This window comes from Phodopus roborovskii, unplaced genomic scaffold (genome assembly GCF_943737965.1).
Source record: "Phodopus roborovskii unplaced genomic scaffold, PHOROB, whole genome shotgun sequence".
NCBI lineage: Eukaryota > Metazoa > Chordata > Mammalia > Rodentia > Cricetidae > Phodopus > Phodopus roborovskii.
This window is the reverse complement of record NW_026126619.1, coordinates 2793067-2810252: the sequence shown is the minus strand read 5'-3', so window position 1 is coordinate 2810252 and position 17186 is coordinate 2793067. Positions and strand designations below refer to the sequence as shown.

The 17186-nt window shown below is 39.4% G+C and overlaps 1 protein-coding gene across 1 annotated transcript in view; it reads left to right on the top strand.

Annotated features, from left to right (window-relative positions):
- Tmtc2 (transmembrane O-mannosyltransferase targeting cadherins 2) overlaps positions 1-17186 on the top strand; it is a 356378-nt gene that overhangs the window by 268019 nt on the left and 71173 nt on the right. Inside the window, exon 9 of the mRNA XM_051206397.1 lies at positions 3546-3627. Coding sequence (XP_051062354.1) covers positions 3546-3627 — 82 coding nt within the window. The remainder of the gene's footprint in view (positions 1-3545; positions 3628-17186) is intronic.

Below are 17186 nucleotides of genomic sequence, written 5' to 3'. Positions count from 1 at the left end.
TCTGTCCTTAAAACCTTAAGTGGAAAGAAGTTCAAAGCCTTTTTTTTTTTTTTTAAATCACATATACCATTTTTATGGGCACTTTACCAGTGATAGCTTTTATTAACCTCTTCTATAAATTCTTGAAATATTATTTTCCCTGTGATTTAGAGAATGAACATGTGCGTTGAAGCTGTGTATCTAGCAAAGCATGTTCTTTGTTATTCATGGCAATGTCCTATTACCCATTTGCATGTGTGTGTACATATATAAATAATGGGCAACGTTTGTCGAAAGTTTCTAATGTACCAAGGTAATATTATCACTTTATGTGTATCATCATAGTGTAATTCAAAAACCCATGAAATAGCTTTTACTTTAAATAAAAAAATAGTTCTATTTTTAGAATGGGTTTACTTTATAAAAACTTGCTCATCAGAAAGAACAGTATTGCCATGAAGGGAGGCTGTTTCCTTCCTACATGTAATTCCTCTTATAATTTCCTGGCTGGCATTGGTAGTGCTCATTTGTTACCAATGCATGAGGCAGTCATTTGGTAATTCGCCCTTTGTGTTGTCCACTTGAGTTTAGACAAATGAATCGTGAATACAAGCATCATAACAGCCTCATGCAGAGGGTTTTCTCTGCTAAATCCTCCTTTCTATAACAGCGAAAAGTACTGCTAGAAGATGGGATGATTCTGCATGAGTCATACAGATAAACAAGTGTAGGATTGCTTTGCTTGTCTAGAATCTGTTCTCCTGTTTCATACTCCGGCTTCCCAATGCTTCACAGTTAGAGAATTGGTGAAGGAATGTAAATGTGGTGAAATCGTTGCTCTTACCTTAGGAAAGTCCACAGACACTTACCTAGGAATATTTGCTTGAGGCTTCCTCTTCTACTTTGAAGTTCAAACGTGACACATTTCTGAAGGAACATTGCAGTTTTAGTCCCTGGGTGGTTGATGAAACTGACTGCTAGAGAGTACCTAACTGAATGCAGTGCCATTATTGAAAGGAAAGAACTTCCTAAGTCCGTTTTCCTGAGTATGAGGTTAGCACTAGTTTTAACCTCATGATGGATCACTAGTGATGGAGACTGAGGGGTAATGCGTAGCAGTCAGGACAGTGAGTGGATGTAGAATGTAGTAGCAGTCAGGACAGTTGAGTGGATGTAGAATGTAGTAACACCGTGGCTTCTCTGTTAATGAGTGGCTGAAAAAAGTCCTATAGAGGATATAGGGAAATTAGTCAAAGTTGCATAGATTGAGAATAACCCCCGGATTATACACCTTGAACTTGGGAAAATTGTTTGCAATAGCATTGATTTAAAAGTTGTATGGGAACACAGAATGAATCATTGCCTGAGATGTACCTTAGTATATAAATGAGGAGGAACACACAGATGATTACTGTTGGCAAAGCTGTCTGGACATACCCTGGACTTAGCTCTCCCTTAGAGTCCACATAGGTTTTCATTCCTGCCGGGCCAGACTAGAGACAACTTTGGGAAATATCTTCCTAGTGGTCTCTCCCTTGTTACAGTGGATAATTGTGCAGAAGCAATAACCAGGTCAAGATCACACTGCTTCATAAGCTGCCTGGATTACATTATTTCAAGAAAAGTAAACTTGTTTCATGGAAACACTTCTCTGCTGTTGTTGTTACTGTTTCTCTGTGATGTCACTATTTGCTTAAAACTAAGTAAGGCTAAGAGGGTGAGCTAAGTGGTGTTTAAGTCCTGCCACATTGTATTTAAGTCCTGTTTTAGCAGAACTTCTTTGCTGAGTGATAGCACCAATGAGAAATAGTTGTTGGAAATTCCCCAAGCCATGACTTTGTTTCTTCCTTGGTAGTAATTACACCTACAAAGGGACATTTGTGAGTGGTAAAGGGTGGGGATGGGAGTCTAGAAGAGAGCTAGTGTTGCCTTCATCACTTGGGACCCATGTCTGTTCCCTCTATACTCCAGAGGGAAATGGTGCAGGCTTTTAAAGCCTATTGCTCATTGCCTTGGTGTTGTCTCATTTACCCCTTGCTGTGTTTAACATTTTGCATCACTGAGCTGTATCTGAGGGTTAAATCTCCCAAGCGTAATGTGTACTTGAAGGATCAGAGAAGGGAATGGCCATGGGAGAGAGCTCTTCGGCACAGACCAGAATTCTGTGTTTTTTGCTGTTATGTGAGTACAGGAGAAGTGTGTGTGTGTGTGTGTGTGTGTGTGTGTGTGTGTGTGTGTGTGTGTGTGTGTGTGTAGGTGTTCATGGCTCTTGTGGAGGTCAGAGGCAGTCAGTTTCCATGCAAGCCTGCATGCTTGTGTTTGCTACTGGTGATTGAAAGTTAGTCTTGTGCCTTATACTAAACCATGGAACTGTATCGGCCCCACCTCTTAACTCATTTTTCAGCCAAAGACTTTTTAAGTTGCCTAGCTTACTTTGAGTTTACCTGGTAGCCCACACAGGCTTGTGGAACTTGTGGACCTCCAGCTCCAGCCTCCTGACTACAGAAGACCTCTTATAACTATAGGTTTGTGACCTCTGGTCCAGCTTGTTTGAGATTCTAATGGTGTTCTGAGTATTTGTTTATAGACTCAGGCATATTAGGACTTTTCACTCCAGTTTTACAGAGCTGTGCAAATACTTTTTCTCAATTAGAATTCCTGTGTCAAAGCCATTCCTAGCTCATCTGCCTCTACATGAAATTAGTATAAGACAAGCAGAATAGAATTTGATGGTTGAACGTATACTTCGTTTTTCCTCCAAGTACATACCTCCTATTGGCAGTGGCAGCTAGTATGAGCTGAGGGAATGCTTTATTAAGATAAAATAATAAAGACAGCAAAACAGAAAGTGGAAGGGCTTGGCATTAGCTCAGTTGGTAAAGTTGTTGCAAGTATCTCAGCTCAGTTATCAGAACAGGGGTTGGGGGCCTGGCCAGGCAGCTTGACAACTAAGGACACTTGCTGCTCTTCCAGAGAACCCAGGTTCTATTCCTAGAATGCACATGGCAGCCAGCATGAACTTCGGTTCAGGGGATTCGATACTCCCTTCCAACCCCTGCAGGCTTCAGGTGTGCAACATGGTGCACTTACATACACACGTGCTAGCAAAATACTCATTCTCGTGCAATAAGAGTAAGTAAATATTTAGCATCTGAGATCATCTTCTGGCCCTCACATCCATGTGCACATACGCACACTCATGCGATGCACACACAGTACTCAAAGGAAACCTAAAATGCCATGATGTTTCTATAAACCCTTTTTATTTCTATGAAAATTTCAGGGCCCTTTCAGTCCCCCAGCCTCTTTTTTGATCACTTTGATTGATTGGGCTCAGCATCATTTCCAGTCTTCTCTTCTTGACGCTTCCCAGGATCCTGAAACCAGCCTTTATTCTCAACCCATTCTTCTTGGTTATCCTCAGTTAGAAGAAATGAGTGCCTCGCCCCACACTGTTTACCTGTAGACATTCGTGCATTTTGTTTGTGCCCAGGGTTAGAAATAAAATAAAAAAAGTAATCTACCACAATCCGTTGCTGAATCATCCATTTTCTCTGTTTTTCAAGGGCCGTAAGAATGAGGCTGAAAAGTTCTTCTTGAAGGCCATTGAGCTGGATCCCACCAAAGGAAACTGTTACATGCACTATGGTGAGTGGTGATACTTTTCCCCCATAAGCCCCCATCTGCTGTCAGTGAAATTCTAGTCCTTTGCCGGTCCAGGACCTTTGAGAGCAGGTTGGCTTCCTCCTTCCAGATTTAACCTCATGCTGCATCCTTCCGTTTCCATTCACAACACCACACACAGGAGGACTCTGAACTGTTTACCCTCCCGCAGATTTCATTGGCCTTTAAAGGACAAGGCAGGTTCCCAGTTCTTTCAAGTTCAGCACAGAGTATTAAGTGAGCTCTCATCAGGAAAGCATATAGCTCTTTGTCTGGGGCATCGTTTATAATAACAATATTAGCTTCCTTTTTTTTTTTTTTTCATCTCTCCAGTAATGTATTGCTCATGGAACATGCCAACTTGATGTTTTAGGAGTTTACATTTTGGCCTCAACGTCTTGCTTTCTGGAAGATATGAATGTATACCAGGCCATAAATGCCTATGAGTGAGGCCAAGCTAAAGCTATAACAAATATAAGGAATTTCTGTTTCATGTAGTTTAGTTTTGGCCTTAATAAGCCCAGAATGGGCTTCCATAACACTCTGTCATTACGGTGACTCATGTGTTTAGCCAGCAAAGTATACATCTGGCTGGTGTGGCCTAAGATGTGCTGTGTCTACCAGATTTGCAGATGGGCTGTCTATCTCTCAAGGAACAATAACAATAAGCATTTTCCCTTCTGATGATCCCATGGGAAACAAAGTACTAATTTTTTAAAACAAATTACTGCTGAGTTTAATATGTTAGATATTATTGAGTAGTAAATGTTAACATGGACAGATGTGAAATCATTTGAAAATAAAGCTAATGCTCCTTTATAGTATTAATTCCTTCTTCCAGTTTTCAGCCCGAAAGAAAAGTATTGATGGCTTAGGAGTGTAGGAGAGTGGCACTGAGCCAACCACATGTGCATTTTGTATGTATATATTGTTGTATGCTTGTGAATCTAGGCACATGATGCTTTGGTTGAGGATAACACATGATACAAAAGTGTCATATTGTATGGCCACTCTGTCTTTGCTCTTTTACTAGGGTGTTAAGATAATAGTTGAGTAATTCAACTTGGCTACAGAATTTACTTTTATTTTCACATGTTTTCCTATATTAAGTATTAAGTATTAGAAATTAGGGTTTCTCATACCTGATATTTTGGGTTCTCCTACCCAACATCAAATTATCTCCATGATTATTTTGCTAGAGCATGAGATGACAGTTGCCAGGGCGTTTTAGGAAATAGATGTTCTCTTTCCTACTTCATTACTTACATTTCCTTTGTTTCGAACTGGTTCTACATCATATGTCTTCTGAACCAGTTCCCAGTATGATCAGATAGTGGGTAGGACTCCACACGATGGGTAGGAGTCCACACAATGGATTTCTTTACACCCCGCTATTGCTGTGTTTGAATAACCATTATTAAAAATCCCTGGTACGGCCAGGGTTGTGGCTCAATGGTCCAGCACTTTCCTAGCACAGGTGAGGTCTGATGTTCAACCGTTAGTAGTACTTTCAAAGAAAAAGGAAAGGGAACTGACTTCAGACTTAAGTTGCCTTAAGAATTCTTAAGAGATCTGGCTAACTCGCCTTCTCGAAATACTTTTTAAAAATGAGTACTTTGCGGCATGTTATGCTCCTGAGGTTTTTAGTTCCAGTGGTAGTGAGAGATGTTATTTCTCCCTCGAGAATCTTATTTTGGATTTACTTCACTCAAAGTGCAACAGGGTTTTTATTATATTTTTAATGTTACTTGAAAAATAGAGATTAGCTCATGTCTTTAAATGTTTGTGTAAAGATTGAGGTCTTTTTTTTTTTTCTCCTTAATTCTATTGGAGCATTTTTTTTTAACTTGAGGATTATACAAACAATTAGAACTATATTTCCTGTCTCTGAGAAGGAAAACCTTTTTATTCAGCATAATTTTATGAAATACAATGTCATTTGTTGTAAGAACTTTACAACACATAGTATTTTTCCTGCCGTTACATATAATGGGAAAAGGTTCAAATGAGGCGACAAAGGACAGATTAGTTAGGGCACAGTCTATGCATGCAAAGGAGCCTGTAACCAAGAATATGAGACGGTATTAATATTTGGTTTTTAGTGCTGAAAAATTGTTTTAAATTTAACCACCAATTCTCTGTTTTGCAAACAATAGAGTGAAGTCTTGAAAATCAAAGATGATTCAAATTTAGTATAGCCAAGCAACTTCTGCATCCCTCAATTACTCCTTGTTTTCCTTTTATAACATATGTTCTATTTCCTTTATAGCATTGTTAGATAGACAAATAGACAGTTTTATCTGTAGGCGTTTGTGTACAGAATTAAGAATGTTATGACTTAGCTTAAAATTCTTAGAGAAGGATTTGTTTTGTTCCTATAAGATGTATATACTTGACACAAGACATTCTTACCTAGTCAGAAAATTCTGTGGAGTAAATATTATGAGGTCATCTTCAGAAGGTGATCAGGTGGAAGGTGGAAGATTTGTTAAGAAGGGTAGCTCTGTCTTACATTTGTGAGCATGCGGTATGGGCCATCTCTGAGACCATTCCTACTATTTGCAGAGCAAGGCGTGGTAGGAGAGCTGGGAAGTCCATGGGTCCATGTCAAGAGCAAGAGTAGATTTAGAGCAGTGAAGAATAGCTCTAGATGGAGAAGGGGAAGATGAGGCTGCAGAGGAATTAGATAGAGGCCCAGGGGGCTTTTCAAACCAAGCGAAGGAGCGTTTCTTCTTCTGGTACTGGGATGGACCAAACGGAGAAGACAGGGATGAGGGCAAAGTACAAAAGGGAAAACCTTAAAGAGTGATTGCTATGTATTGAGCAAGAGGTGATGGTAGTTTGGGGTTGGGAGTTATTGGGAAAGCTGACACATAAAAGTATGCCCCCTTTAGGTAATTTTGAGTGGGGAGAATTCTGTTTCCTCTCTTTTGTTCCATCAATACTTAGTATATTGTCAAATTCCCGGTAGTGTCCCATGTTAGAACTGAATCTGGAATGCAGAATTCATTGAAAGGATGTTCTGTTTGAATTTTTATTATTTTTATCCAAGAAAAATCATTTTTTGTTTCTCATATCAGTTACTTGCCAACTTGCTGATATATATATATATATATATATATATATATATATATATACATATATATACATACATATATATATATGTATATATATAATTTTCATTCCCTCTTAGGGTGTTTATACCCACAGATTGAATGAGTAAAAAAATACTCCCTCAACTTGAAAATAATATTTGAATGAAATGTGTTTGTTCTGAGTCCTTTAAAGATGTGCTTCAAATGCCAGTGAGTGAATGTCATGAGAAATTCACTTTCTGGGACAATTGTGAGCTTTTTAGTTTGCTTGTTAATGATATGAATGATTTGGAAGGTACCATTCCATTGTAACTGGACAGACAGAATTGCAGTGGTGATTAGAAGATGATGTCTAAATATGCCATGGGTTCCTACTAGTTTAGATCATTTGGTTTTATGTCTGAAGGAAAGAGTTGTAGATTAATTTTTTTCACTACTGTTTCACTAAAGTTTTATCTGAACGGTTGTTAACTGGTTCAAAAAGGTTATTAATGTTGGTCTATGTTAACTTTCAGGGAGAAAAGGAGACTTTGATTATCATCCTGGGCTGAAAAATCTAGAAAGTTGGTATTGACTCCTAGGTGTTTTCTAGCACTAAAATTTTCTATCACTTAAATAATTTATGAAATACTGTTTTTTTTATATTAGCTCAATGTTTTGCTATATGTGCAAATAAATGTGCAGCAAATGGGTTTCAAACTATTTCAAGGTATCAACTATAGTGTAGCATTATATTCATATATTGTTGTCTAAATTAATGTTTCCATGCCTGTGATGTCAATTACAATTGGTAAAGTTTGGTTCACAAACTTTAGGGTGATGCCTGTTGTGGATCAAGGGACTCTCCATGGATATGTTTGTCTCCAATAGGAAGTGTCTTCCAGAAAACTCAAAGTCATCATAAAGCATTTCCTCTTCAAAATCAAAAATGCTATTTTAGAAAAGCCATGTAGGGAGAGAAAATATGTTATAAATGTTTTTCTTGGGTACATAGAAGCCAATATGATATGATTAAAATATAGTAGTATGTGTGTGAGAGTACCTAGTACATATATGTTTTAGTCAGTGTTCTATTTCTGTGAAGAGACATCATGACCAAGGCAACTCTCTTAAAAGCATTTGCTTGGGGGCTGGCTTGCAGTTTTGGAGCGTTAGTCCACAGCCATCCTTTTGGGATGCAAAGAGGCGTGGTGTTAGAGCTTTTCCTCTGGAGGCAGCAAGCAGAGAGAGCTACCTCTCTACTTTTAGGCATGAGAGTACGTTCTCATTTTTACTTCTGTTAAATACATATTCTCAATTATTTTTGGTTTTGTATTCTTGAAGCAGGGTTTCTTTGTGTAGCTCTGGCTCTCCTGGAATTTGCTCTGTAGACCAGGCTGGCCTCGAACTCAGAAATACACGTGCCTGCCTCTGCCTCCCAAGTGCTGGCATGAAGAGCATGTACCACCACTGCCCAGATAATTTTTAAATTACTCATTAACAGAAAAGAAACCCTATCCTACCTTAAGAAAAAGTACTGAGAATAGTTATTAGACTAGATTAAGGAAATTAATGGTAAATAATTCTTGATCTGAGAGTTGAAAGAGAGCTAATGAGGAGGCTCATGAGAAAAAGCACTTTCTACTGAAGCTTAGTGACTTGAGTTTGAGTCATAGCTCTCATCCTGGAAGGAGAGTCCTACCTCCCAAAGGGTAGCCTCTGGCCTCCCAAAGGGTGTAATGTGACATATACACTTCTATAATCACACACAAATCATACATACCTCCACTGTAAAATTAATGAATTAATGCATCATAGTTGAAACACTTGGACAAGTGCGAAGTATTGTTCCTCTGGGAATTAACACTGGAAATTTCTGAGCAAGGAAGTCACCAAACTAGTTACTATCATTTTCATATATAAGTTTAACTAAGATGCATTCCTGCATTGCAGGGGTGAGATGATGATTATGTTAGGTTAAGGACCAGAGAACACTAGGCAAAGGTCAAAGTATTTTATATATTTATGGATGTTCTCAGGATTCTCATACTGACAGTGCAACCAAATGCTGTAATTTGAATGTATTTGCCCCCCCCCTTTAATCTCATAGGGACTGTTACTATTAGGAGGTGTGGCTCTGTTAGTGTGGGTATGGTCTTGTTAGAGGAAGTGTGTCACTGTGGGTGTGGGCTTTGAGGTTTCTTCTGATCAGGATGCCACCCAGTGTCTCAGTCAACTTCCTGTTGCCGTTAAGCTTTCATGCTCCCCATGATGATGATGGACTGAACCTCTGTAACTCCGTGAACCACCTCAATTAAATGTTTTCTTTTTAAGAGTTAACCATGGTCATGGTGTTTCTTCACTGCAAAAGAAATCTTAACTAAGATAATCACAGCTGTTAAAAGCCTAAAGTTCTGTTTAACAGAAAGGCAAGACAGCTGATGTCCAGCTTCAGAATGCCCAGGGCCTGCATTATCCTAGTTGGCAAACCTTACATACTGCCCTTGTAATCTCCAAACTTGGGGCTATCCACTGGGTACGTTTGATTACTGGTGTCTCATAATTTGGATCTTCTTTGTTCTCTGGAGCCAGAGTTAGTTATTGTCCTAGTCTGTCTTTTACCACCCCTAAATACACATGGTGCCTCCTCCAAGTATTTTCTGTGCTTAATGTTCTCTATTGTGTACCCAGATTTCTGTAATTTTATCTGGTGACCTCATGCTCTCTCTCTCTCTCTCTCTCTCTCTCTCTGTTGTGGTTGCAGCAAACAGGAACCTATTGGCCAACTTTTCCTGACTCCTGAGCTTGAGGTTGACACCCTTTAATTAAGCTGTGTCTCATCAAGGATAACAGTAGTGAAGTCTGTTGTCTTTTATAATTTGTGCCTTTTCTACAACCATGCCCCAATATTTAACATGGCACTTGATAAACACATTGCTGGAGGCTGGAAGAAGTTCAGGCTTGTATTTGTAGAACTGAAACCTTGGAAAAAAGTAGCATTGCCCATCAGTAAAAAAGACATTTGTGCTCCAGGCTTCCTGTTTATTAAGAAGTGTATGGAGGGAAAGGGAGCTGTTCAACATTTAAATATTCTCTCTCTCCCATTCAAATGGTATATAAAACGAAAGCAAGGTAAGACTATTACAGTAACAAATATCTACAGTAATCTGAAAAAACTCAGCACATAAACGTTAAAACATAATAGCTGAGTTAAAATGGCTTAGACAGTGAAAAGCATAACTTGAAAGCATTGAGACTCAAGTTTGATCCCAAGAAACTACATTTAAACTAAACTTAGTTTTAAAAAGATTAATATGTGCAGCCATGGAGGGTGTGGAGGTTAGAGCCAGGTATGCCCCTGGGAAGTGATGGATAAGGCACACAACCTGGTTTACTTGGTGAGCACTGGGTCAGTGAGAAGTCCTGTTTCCAATTAAAACAGACACAAGCTCATCACCCCTGAGGAAAAGTATCTGTGTTTATCCCCTCCTTCTGTGAACATACATATGCGTAGACATGCAGGAATGTATGCAGACTCATACATACATGCAAAACATAAGCATTTATCATGAAAGAAAAGAACAAGTAGAGAGCGCTATTTTACATGAATGAATTCTTTATTAAATAATAATTTTCCAAGATGAATTAATCAGATACATTTTGATTGTTATGTATTAATTTGTCAAAATAGGGCAATTGCATGAACATTTTGGAGTAGTTTGTGCTGAGCAATTCCCATGCGGGATTTCACTTAATCCCTCAGAAGGAAGGCATGTCGAGGAGGTTGTTCTGTACACTTAATAGAATGGCGAGTGGAAGTCTCAAGCCATTGGGGAAATTACGCCGATTTCACTGCCAGTTAATACCTTTAACCCATCACCGTGCTACCAAATGCCAAATGCCATGTCCTCCTTTGTCAGTGGAGAAAACTCTCATATGAACAAACTAATAGGACAACATTTACAGATGACACCAGTTCCAGCCCACCGCATTTTACTGTTTTGTCTAGAGTAGGACTAGGGGGTTTCGTAGAATTACAGGACGACCTGATGCTGATGCCTGCACACAGAAGGCCAAGACTATGAACAAAGAGGAAACTGTGGCGTTCTCATTATTGTATCATCATGGACCCCAAGGAAAGGTTCCATATCTTGAGGTTGTCATGGTAGGGAGAGAACCTGAGCAGTAGGGAGAGGAATAAGGAAAGGACATCAAGAAGGAAGCAGACAGGCTCGAGTCAGGTACCCTGAATGGATTTCTTCATGATATCACTTTCAATTTTTCTAAAATAGCCATGTTCCTTTTGTGAAGGAATATGTAATAGTATACAAAGTACAACCAATTTTCTCTGTTTTCCTGGTATTATGTAGAAAAAAACAGCAGAAAATTTACAACAGTCATAAGTAATGGAGATGAGATGTAAAGTACTGTATAGAAAGTTAAGAATACAGAAAGACTCTTACGTGAATTCTCGTTTAAATGTTGTTTGTACGATTAATTCATCATGTATGTATTAATATCGTGTGAGCTTCTAATTTATAAAATACTATATAACTGTATAAATATTCACAGTACATTTTTCTTTTCTTCCTGAGTGTGTTGCTTAGGTTTTTTTGAGCCTGACACAAGGCAGAGTTGTTTGAGAAAAGAAACCTCAGTTAAGAAAATAACCCTATCAGAATGATCTGTAGGTCGGCTTGTGGTGGGGGCATTTTCTTGATCGATGATTAATGTGGACGTGACAGTGAAATCCTCCGGAGTAATGTCCACAATGGTTAGTGACTTCAGTTCCTCATTCTGTTAAGTATACAGAACCATGTCCATGCTAAATGTGGCTTTTGAGGGATTAGATGAGATCCTATGCAGATGCTTCAGGAAAAAAAAAAAAAAAAAAACTACTACAAAAATATTTATGTACTTACTGTATCACCCGCCGTGGGTGATACTGTCCCTAGAAATGTGGTCCTGGGATGTATAAGGAAGCAGGCTGAGCGAGCCATGAGAAAAGGAGCCTATAGCAGCATTTGCCCTTGGTCTCTGATTCACTTCCTGCTTCCTGTCTCCAGCTCTGCCTCAGTGCCTCCATTGGCTTCCCCTGATAGACCGTGACTTGGTACATGTAAGCTAACTAAACCCTGCCCTCTCTAGGTCGCTTTTGCTCATGGTGTTTTATCCCAGCAACCATAAAGCAAACTAGAACACTGAGGAATTCATATGTACCATCTCACATACTCTTAAAACAGTAAAATTATCTTTTTTTTTTTTTTTTTTTTTTTTTTTTTGAGCCTGTTTGGAAAATACTCAAAACCTAAGAGTCTTAGTCCCAACTGGATATTCCAGCCCTGTCCACAGCAGGACAGGTAGGAGCAGTCAACCTTATCCAACCCATGAGTCACTGAGAAAGTCTAGACTGAATTTCAATTGGTTTTGTGTTTCTGTTTAATCCTATTTACTTCTGTTTCCCCCTTCATGGGACGATCCATTGTGGTTTTGTATAATTTAAAGGGTTCATGAGGTCCAGCTTTGCTAAGGGATGGAATTAAGCACTGTGTGCCCATATCACTTTGAATCTGTTTTTGTCTGGGAGCTAAAGAACTAGAAAGGCAAGAAAAGCCCTGGGCTAGGGATAGGCAGAGAATGGAGAAGGAATTCTGTGTGAGGTTCAGTAGCAGTCTAAGCTTCATGGGTGTGGTCCAACCTATCCCAAACTCCCTTCTAGTTTTTGTTGTTTGTTGTTTTGTTGTTGTTTTTATCAAGACAGGATTTCTCTGTGCATCCCTGGCTATCCAGGAACTCGCTCTGTAGAACAGACTGGCCTAGAACTCAGAGATCTGCCTGCTTCTGCCTCCTGAATGGGATTAAAGGCACGCACCACTGTGCCTGATCCTGTTCTAGTTTTTAAGGGAAGATAATGGCTACTCGCTGGTTATGGGGATTCACTTATTTCATAAAATGAGTAGCATGTAACCTGCTCACCAAGTTTATTCTTAAAGTATAAAAGCTAGAATTTTCTGGAAAAGTTCATCGTATGGTCACTTCCTTAGTGGCTGTAGCAGGTGCCTTTGAATTCTTTTATCCTCCTTAATTATCTCCCTTCTGCTCGCTGGAGTAATAGGTAACATCATTTAACAAAAGGAGGCTAACCACCTCTGGTTAAGCTAAGCCCTTGCTCAGCAATGGTCTTTTCTCCATCTTCCCAAGACAAAATATGGCAGATTTTAGAAAAAGCTCTTTGTGGACCTATATTTTTTGTTCCCATTTGGCTTTTCACTTTTTTGTCCCGACTCACTCCCTATTGAATGTATTTTTTATTTAAACACACGAAGGGAATCCCGCCCTCCCTTCTGTCTCTCTTGCCATTCCTCACTCTTAGCTCCTCTCAACTCCTTATGACGCTCTAATCCCCACTTCCCATCAGACAGTCGTAACGACACGACTAGTTTTTGGACATGCCGTAACCCTTTTGGAAAGAGTCATGGGAGACATTAATCTGGCAATGTATTTCACCTTCCTGACCTCCTTTCCAGTTGAGCCCAGGGCCCTGGCAGGCCAATTCTCTAATCTCTTTTTCACTGGACACATTCCTTGCTACATGTCCAATTAAAGATGGGTTCCTGGCCTCGCGTTCACCTAGGGACAAATCCAGGGCCTCTCAACCTCATGCTACGATGTCCAGATTGTTCTCCTGGGCATCTTTTCCTTGTTACCTGGCCCACGTGTGTTCTTGGCCAGTGACTATGGCACATTTATCACGTTACTTCTGTAAACAGAGCTTTTGTTAACTCAGGCTGCCAAGTGCATAAAAACAAAGCAAACAGCTAGCTAGCAAAGACAGGGTAGAACAGTTGGTTTTAAAGAGCAACTGGTGGCTTAGAGCGATAATTCAGCAGGGCTTGAAAAGAGAAAAGACTCCATATTTCCGATGGGTCTGATTCTCATGCACTGTTAGCATCTTTGCAGCACCTTCTCCTTTAGACAGCTAATCTAAACCCTGGCCACTGTGTCAGCACCAACCCCCTCTCAGAACTGCACTTCTTTCCTTTACTGACTGAAAACACCCCCAGGGAAGACTTACTTGCCTCAGTTCCCTCTGCCTACTCATCTTGTTACCACTAGATGTCAGCAAAATCAGTGAACCTGAAGGTTTCCACCTGTTCTCCCTGCTTTGCAATCATCTGAATCTTTAAAAGATATCCCGAGGTGCACATGGCTGCCACTGGAATGATGGCCCTGTCGTGTCACAATCTGGATGCTGTGTTCTCTTGGTGAAGCCAGTCAGTAGTATTACTTCTGCCCTTTGCTCTTTGTCAGAGATGATGCATTGAGCCTTTACCACTTTGCACCCATCCCCTTCCTATTTGCATGTTGAACTGTCTGCAAACTCTCCTCCCTCCTCTAGAAGTTGAGTTGTTTCGAAGTGAAACATTCTTTTACCTCTTAGCGGCCCTTCCTCTTCAAGTAATGCTACCTATCTTACGGGCAGTAAGCATAATGTAGATGTCTTGGATAACCCTACAGGAGAAACTATTTTGTGTTTTCAGATGTTATTTCTTCCTGTTCCCAGACTATGGAGGCTTTTTTTCCCCACTATAATATAGCACTAACTGTGAAATGCATGGCATAGTTTAGACTGTTTGGGATCTAAGGCATCTTTCAAGTGATAATCAAGCTCGGGCTACTTTGTTATGTTCTAGAGGAGATTCAGAGGTCACAAACCAATGTCATTGTATCCCATTGCCTAAGTTCAAGGCATAATATACATAGACCATTCATCATTGATATTGTGATATGCCTAGGATTTGTGGCCATTTCCTTAACTATACCTTCAAAACGATTATTGACTATAAAGTATTAGCCACAAAGGCCTGTCATTATTTTATTTGGATTAAACATGAATTTGTTTAAATAGTTCTCTTCCAGGAGCTAAGTAGGTGGGGGGGGGGCGGTATACACAGGAAATAGGATACTGGTGGAGGAAATGTCATAGGAAATATTATAGAACAGGGAACGTTCTCCTCCTAGTGTGTTAAATGAATAGTAAGACAAGAGAGGGTAGAGATGATAATACCATCTTGTGTAGGCCAACTTCAGGGTTCTGTGATCAGCTATGAAATGATACAGCGGAACCTCCATTTAATCAGTATTGCTCTGACTGCTGTTTTGAAGAGTCCTCTGTAGAGTGATGGGCAGAAATGTGGGTACCACATAAGAAGTTAAGGCACTCATTCTGAATAAGATCATGCTTTGATACAGTAATAAGAATTAAATGACTCTGAATATATTCCATGAACTATATGTCTTCCTCAGTGAACAACTATTGTAATGTAAATGCTGTGATTTAGTCTAGTAAATAAAAATCTTTGCATGCTATATTGCTTTTCTTAAAAAGAATTGTCATCAAGACACCTAGTACATACTTTTGTGGGTCTTTAATTGTGTTGGATTGATCTTAAAAGTGGACTTTTCAAGGTGGTTTAGCAAGAAGTGCCAGTTCCAATTAATTTAGGGCGTCTGTATGTGAAAGTTCTACAAAGCATCATTGATCCTGACGCTTTCATTTCTACTGATTTCTGCTTCACAGGCAGAGCTTTTTAAGTCCGGGAATTAATGAAGGATTGATCTTCATAAGCTTCTCATATTAAAAATTTGGTCAAAATCTACCAAATAGTTTAAATGGTTCCGCATGTGAGGGAAATGTTCAAAGAGGAAATTGTACAATTCCTGTACTAAAAGCATTGGGACTGGGTCAATTGGTTGCTTTTCTTTCAGCCTATGTCAGTCAGCGTGGTGACTCGGACTCTTTTTTTAAATCATCGCCTGTTTTCCCCATACACAAAGACTTTTTCCTTATAATTTTCAAGTTGGTTTTTCATTTCCTTTTCCCCCTTTTGCTTTGATTTGAGACAGTGATATAAAATGAGAATAGTCAACCTTGATTAGACGACTTACAAACCAAAGAAGTAAAAAAAAAAAAAAACTATAGGAAGAATACACACATAAGAATAGTATGCATTTTCATAAGGGATATGTGTGAGCGCCTGTGCCTGTGTTTGTGACTTATTTGCTGTTCAACTCAATTATCAAATGCCAAATATGCTTGTCTACTGTATGTAGACAAGAAGTGATTTCTTAGAATCTGTTTTTACATTTGTTCTCATTGAGAAGAAACATACCTTTATTGACTATGTCATTCCTATATATGTGCTTTCCAATTGGTACCTGTATGTGAAAGCTGGTCATCATGCCCCATAACAGAGGAGAAATGGCCAGGTGTAGGTTATTGTAACTTATTTTCACCCCAGCTCAAGCTACCTGCAAGCTAATCCCATGTATAGTGGAGTCAACAGTGTGATGGACAATCTTTGGATTTACCGTAACACACGGATTCTCAAAGTGTGCAGCATCAACATCAATTGTGGACCTGTTTGCTATGGAGATTCCAAAGTCTACCTCTGACTCCTACATGTGAAACTATCTGGTGATGGTTGCTATAAGTGGAAATGTAAGAAGCTGCGCAGTCTTTACAGAATTTACCATAGTAAATAGATTTATTGAAATGAATGCCTTCCTCGCTTTCTTGGTCTTCTTTAGCAGGCTGGCTCTATCAGGTAATATTCTCTCAGTTTGAGCTCCAGTCGCCACCCTGGTGGACTCGAGAAAAGCAGCTCTGTCTCTCCTGCTGTTACCATCACTCCTCTGGCAGTAATTCAGAGCAGGATTTTGCTAATGCTTCACTTTCCAGTTGTGCAGAAGATGACAGGGTTGGGATACCCACTCCCCTTGTAACTGAAGCAGCCATATGGGGACAATTCTTGTGCATGCCCTTGTCCCAGTATAATTAATATCAGTCCTTTATACTCTTTGAAATTCTTTGGGTTTTGGTGGTAAATTAGATTATAGTGAATATAAATCGTAAGAAATTTTGGCAACTATTGGAAATGTGTCAAAGAAGGCTTCAATGAGAAAAACATATTTAGGACATAAAAATGAAAAAGACGTACATACAGGGAGTAAGCAAGCTAGAAGTAGAGATTTGTGTGGGATAGCCTTCGCAGGCAAGAAAACACAGAGGTGAGATGTTCCAGGGGTAAAAATAAATGACTGACATAAAGGGATAGATTACCATATGGGCAGCTGAACCAGTTTGGAGGATTCAGTCTTTAGTTTGGTCATAGAACTAAGAGTAAAAGGTGACAGTGTGAGTAGCAATTGGTGAAGTACCCAGAAGTGATACCAGGGAATTCTGCTATTATGAAGGCTCCAAATAATGTGTCATTTGAGATTGTTTGGATAATTATTTGAAAGAAGGCCAGCTTCAACTTTATTTCCTTTTTGTGGTGGTTCTATGTGTTTTAAATGTTTACTACCCAACTTCCCATCGATTCTGGGCAGTGTTCCAAAGAAGTGATTTTGAGTCACATAGCAAACTAATTTCATTCAATTTTGTCTCAGGTATTCTAATTAATTTGA